The sequence below is a fragment of the Hydra vulgaris genome, chromosome 12 (genome assembly GCF_038396675.1).
Source record: "Hydra vulgaris chromosome 12, alternate assembly HydraT2T_AEP".
In the NCBI taxonomy this organism is placed as follows: domain Eukaryota; kingdom Metazoa; phylum Cnidaria; class Hydrozoa; order Anthoathecata; family Hydridae; genus Hydra; species Hydra vulgaris.
In genome coordinates this window covers 9,195,001-9,201,322 of record NC_088931.1, presented here as the reverse complement: position 1 = coordinate 9,201,322, position 6,322 = coordinate 9,195,001, and the positions used below count along the sequence as shown (strand labels likewise).

The following is a 6,322-nucleotide window of genomic DNA, read 5'->3' as shown; positions in this document are numbered from 1 at the left end:
AATATTACGTTCGAAAAACCATCAAAACCTGGGAACTTACCAAGGATGTCTCCAACATGCCGCGTACAGGGAGGCCATCCAAACTCAGCAACCGTGACAAAAGTAGTATATTCAGAATGAGCAGAGAAAACCCCAGACTTAGCTACAAAAAGCTAGCACAAATCTTCAACGAGTCAATCAATAATCCAAAAGTTAGCAGAGAGCTCGTGAGACGAACATTGTTAGACAAAGGTATTGAAACGTACATAGCTGCTAGAAAACCTATTCTTTCAAACAATGATAAACGTAAACAACGAGTGTGGTCCAAAGAAAGGCTGGACTGGTCTGTAGAACAGTGGGCAAAAGTAATTTGGAGTGATGAAGCTAATTTTCAAGTTGTAAACCGCAAGGGAAGAATCTATGTCAAAAGATTTGCAACTCAGAAATATTCAGAGAGGTTTTTGAAACATCGTCGACAAGGCGGTGTAGGTTCAGTTGGCATCTGGGGATGTTTTTCTCTTAAAGGTATTGGCTTCTGTGAGCTGTACGAAGGTCGAATTAATAAATACACCTACAAGAACACAATGGAAACGCGTTTAGTTCCATCAATCAGACACTTGTATGGCGGAAGCAAGCAATTTATCTTGCAACAAGACTGGGCTTCAGCTCACACAGCTCACTCAATCAAAGAATATTTTTTGAAAAAATAGTCCAATATGATGCCCTGGTGCCCTAGATCACCAGATCTCAACCCAATTAAAAATATTTGGTCTTTGGAATTCAATCAACTCAGCATTTGAAGCAACTTTCGAATGAGTACTGGCTGAAGGTACCTTGCGTGATGTGCATGAAATTAGTTAAATCGATGCATACACGAGTTTATCTTTGCTATAAAAACAAAGGAGGACACTTTAAATACTAATTTTTGCTTTTTTTTTTAAGATAAACATCTCATCATCATGGCATGACAAACATTTTTCTCACACTTTCCTGTTTGACAAAAAAATTAACAAAAAGCCGTTAAGCATGCTTGAAACAGCCGCGAGAGATTCCATTTTTGACAAGGTAAATAAATTTATGTATAAAAATTAAGTTTATTGCAAATATATATAAAACTTCAAGGAAAACCACTTAAATGTTAAATAATTTAAAAAATGACAATTTGCTTTATTTTGTTTAGGTTTTAATCAAGTTAGCGTTAGAGCTGAAACTATAATGTACACCAGTACGGGGCGTAGAGGTAAAAAATTTAAAAAGTGTAGAACGATTGGCAATTAGTATTTCCTCTCCAGAGTTCTATTCACTTGAGTTTCTTCTGGGAGTACTTGAAGTACCCTCCTCCAAAGGTAAAGATCAAGCACCAGCAATCCAAAGTCTTGGAGAATATTATGACCTAACAGACCAGATCAGCTTGTTGTGCTGACACAACTAGCTCTAGCACTGGAAAATATAATGGTCTAGCACTGGACAATATAATGGTGCAAATGAAAGTATTGTAGTTTATTCTCAATCTTTTCCAATTATTTAGTTAATGTGCAGGTATGATGTTTTACTGTATAAATTACAGGCCTTTTATTATTTTCATTTTTTCTGAGAGTAATGACAGAAAATGAGAGTATTATTAAATTTAGGCACAATATAATGGAACGACATGATCATCATGTTATGACAGAACTAAATGAAGAAAGAAATGGATCTAGTCGATCTCTAAACAAACAACATTAAAATCTTTGGCATAAGAGGCGCTTGGACCCGCAAAACGTCTTAGTGAATTGGATAATGGCACTTTGACTGTCTTTTGGGACAAGATACTGCAAAGATTCAATAAAACAAGATTAGCTTTACAAGATACCACTTTAGATTTGACACGATGGTTTGGCAGAAACTTTTCTTAAAGTTGCAGTAGCTTTAAAAATCTCAGCCTAATTGTGGCAAACTGTACAGGAGAAAAAAGTTTCTCGCAATTAAAGTGCAAAAAATATAAATGCCGTACTAGATTTAATCAAGAGCACCTCGACATACTTTCTTAGATGCGTATTGAGAGTGAGGTGACCAGACAACTCTCATTTGATGACATTGCTGTACAATTTGCTAGACGAAAATCCAGAAAATGTCACTCTAATTTTTAAATACATGATTGAGATATTAAATGCTTTATACATATCACTTTATCTTTAGTCAAAATGGCCCCCAAATTATTTGCCTCTGGCCCCAGGTACCCTTAATCCACCTCTGGATACACCAGATTATATAGTGATCTTTCAATGTTTGTTCTTTCTGAAGAACCTAATGACTGCTCAGGCTCCATCAAATGATTTTGCAGCATTTAAGATTTCATTGCAGACCATGGTTGATCCACTTTACTCCAAAAAGTATGAATAGATTGGCAAAGCTCTTAATATTAGTATTCTCAGACTAACCTGGTATTTTACATCACAGTGTGTTATCTTTGCTTTGGTTGACCAAAGAGAGAATGAATATTCTTGAGGAATTAATAAAATATGATGTTTTGAGCAGCGTATTGCAGTGGTTAGCGCTTGCCTAAGAAGTTAAAGATCCGTGGTTCAACGCTATCTCTGGGTAAGTTTTACAACAACGGTAAGGAAAAGGCTCGAACTTCCTTTCAAATGCTCTTCCGCAGTTTTTCAGTGATATAACCGTAATGATATTTTGAGACACCTAAAATAAATTGATTAAAATTTTTTTTTTTTTTAATGTTTTAGAGATTAACAGTTTTGACAAAGAACATCTAGAACCTTTTACACAAGTTTTTCCCCTCGCAAAGCTATCAGACATTGTTTCTCTTAGTCTTAGTCTTTTTTCTCCATCTTGGTATAACCAAGTTCTCTCATGGAATGAAAAAAACATGTCAAATTTGGACGAAAGCCTCAACAATAGCTCTTTCAAGACATTTGTGTCTAGTGTACCTTAATTACGGTTGTTAATAACAAGGCTGAAAAACACATCAAATTGGCGCAGGATTTCATTTGCAGGACACATTCCGAAAACAGGATCCAAGATACGATGATGATGGTTTTAAACAACTTGCGGAAAGTGTCTAAACGCGCCACTAAACAAGATTTAAAGAATATTTAGACAAAAAAAAAGCACTTTATCGCTATACTTTTGTTTTTAAAATGATTGTTTTTCAATAAAAGTTAAATAATTCTTGTACTACCTAATTTTTATGTATTCCGTTGTATTTTATTTTAAAAAACTTTTCAAAACCATGCAATTATTATAAAGAATATAATAACCATGGAATTTCTTTAAATTTTCAATAAGTTTAGCAACTATTTTGTCAGATTTAATGCATTGGGTGATTAAAATTAACTTAATTTGAGTGTTTTATAAAAATATTGATTATTACTGAAGTTTCAACCATAAAATGCAAAAAGACTTAGCAACCTCATTAAAATTTATATAAATTTTTTAAAAGCAACAAAGCATCAAATTTGAGCCGAGAAATTTTTGTGGTGGTCTTCTTGGACCAAATAAGGAGGATTGCCATTGTGTATTGAAAACATTTTTGTTTGGGACACCCTAATGCACGTTTTAAAGAATATCGTGAATGAGCCCTCACGTCTTTTTGTTTGTTTTTTTATTTTCAAAAACGTGATGCTATATCTCATTAACTTTAAAAATGGCTGCCAAATCAACTAATGAGACCTCTGAAAATATAAAGCCAAATCGTTGTTGGCCTTGCAAGTTTGATACGTGTGGATTAACATTTAAAAAGAAGGCACATTTGTTAAGACACGAGTTAATACACACCGACGAGGTAATTTTAATTCATAAGTATGGAAATAAATCCATTAAGTAGCAAAGTTAGAATTCATGAGATGGTTTGTTTATAGAGACAATTTATTGACTGAATCGGACTCTCAGTTTAGTCAATGACTGAATTGAGTGTTTAATTTAGATTGATCTCAATATTTTAAATTACCTATTAAAAATGCGAATGTTTTTTTCAAAAACAATTAATTTAGAAGACTGAAAAAAGTTTAAAAACTTTACAGAAGGTTTTTTTATTGGTAGATAGCTTGCCCTAACCAAAATCCCTATTCGATGTTGTACCGCTCCTCGCATGTTCTACCTTTTTTTCAGTCGATGTAACAGCACTTATTGAATGTTTATCTATTTGTCAGTCTATGTAACAGCACTCCTTGAATGTTTACCTATTTGTCAGTAGATGTAGCAGCACTCTTTGCATGTTTTATTTTATCGTTTACCTATTTTTCAGTCGATGTAATAACACTTCTCACATTTTAAACTTATTTTTCAGTTAATGTATCTGTACTCCCGCATGTTCTACCTATTTGTCAGTTGATGTATGTAAACAGTAAAAAAATATAAATAAAAACATATATGTTTTTAAAACGTTTTAGTTTTTTAATTTGTGTTTTTGTGCTTTTTTTTAAAGTTTAATTAGTTTCCTCAATTAAATTCAATGGCGTCTACATAAAGTGTTTTTGATTTTATCTTCTTTTAGCACAAAAAGTAGTTAAGAGTTGTTTTTTACCACAATCAGTAAATTTAGATGTCAAGCTATAAGAATATATATATGTATATATATATATATATATATATATATATATATATATATATATATATATATGTATATATATATATATATATATATATATATGTATATATATATATATATATATATATTTATATATATATATGTATATATATATATATATATATATATATATATTTATGTATGTATGTATATATATATATATATATATATATATATATATATATATATTTATGTATGTATGTATATATACATACATACATACATACATGGCTCGAAATAAGCGCCAGACATCGGACATTGTCCAGCATTTGTCTGGTAAAAAACGACATCTATCCGTCATATTTTGTCTGACATATTTTATGTGCATTTATTTTTAATCATTTTAGTTGTTCCAAAGTTATTAATAAATTCAGTATTGTATATAAACTTTATTTTTTTTATAATTTTTTTTTTTTATACAAAACAAAAATTTAAATTGAACACATGGGTACGTTAATAAATACGTCATTTTTTTGAGTTGATTCATTTTTTAAAAGTTCCTAAAGCATTTCATTTTTTTTAATTAAGTAGCCTGGTTTTTATCATTTATAATTAAATGTTACAATTAATTATTAATTTAAATTTATAGTTTTGTATTTATTTATTTTTTTGTCCCATGGTTCTTATGGACCCCTTTTAAATTTACATTATGAAAATATTGGTGTAATAGTTATTTTAATGCTTATAGAAACCAGTACTTTTTATTGCACTATTAAGTTTGAGTTGGTACATAACGTTTGTTTTTGCGCTAAAAATTTTCTCTTTTAAAAGTGTTTATAAAATTAATCCTAGAAAAAGTTTGAAAAGATTTATAAAAAAATACATGTTTATATAAATATAGTTACGTATGTAATTATTCTTTGATAATTTAAATAAAATGTGTTTATTGTAAACATAATTAATTTGTTACTTTATTTAATAAAGTAATAAGTAAACTTGATAATTTATGCACTTAATATATTTACATAGTAATTTATGCATTTAATAATTTTGTATTTTCATTATACATTTTTGTTATATATTTAATTATCTATTTAATAATTACATAATTTATTTAATATATTTACTAATTAATTAATGTATTTAATAATTTACACATCATTTTGCATAGTTTAGTAATTTTTGAAAAATGTAATACTGACATATTTTCTTTTTCAAATTTTAGTTTTTTGAGCTTAAATTTTTTCTTTTTCTTTAAGATTTTTTTTTTTTGTTAGATAATTTATTTTACAAATTTTTTATTTTATTTTCAGCGCATTTTGAAACGCTTAGAGTTTTCAAAACAAATTGCGCGGTCAAGTTGTAAAAACAAAATATTTTATGCCTAGTCAGGAACGACGTTCGATCGTACTTCTTTAATTTTTTATCAAGCATATCCATCAAACTCAGTATTTATCAGACAAATTGTCCAGAACAAAAAAATTTGTTATTTCAAGCCCTGTATATATATATATATATATATATATATATAAATACCGGGCTCGAAATAACTGCCAGACATTGGATATTGTCCGGCGCTTGTCGGTAAAAAATGACATCTATCAGTAGTAAGTGAACGGGACTCTGGATGTCCTTGGCTAAAAATTAGTCGTTTTAAACCCTGCCCTGGCAAAATTGTAAGATTTAGTAGGGGTTAATAGCTGGGGTTAGAAAAAAATTTATAATATATATTATATATTATAATATAATAATAGTTTATATTTTATGCTTACATTTACTATTTATAAAACACTGGCATATGTTTATATATTTTTAAAC

The 6,322-nt window shown here is 29.5% G+C and overlaps 1 protein-coding gene across 1 annotated transcript in view; it reads left to right on the top strand.

Annotated features, from left to right (window-relative positions):
* Positions 1-3,390: 3,390 nt before the first annotated feature.
* LOC101235213 (transcription factor IIIA) overlaps positions 3,391-6,322 on the top strand; it is a 59,502-nt gene continuing 56,570 nt past the window's right edge. Inside the window, exon 1 of the mRNA XM_065811462.1 lies at positions 3,391-3,760. Coding sequence (XP_065667534.1) covers positions 3,623-3,760 — 138 coding nt within the window. The 5' untranslated portion in view covers positions 3,391-3,622. The remainder of the gene's footprint in view (positions 3,761-6,322) is intronic.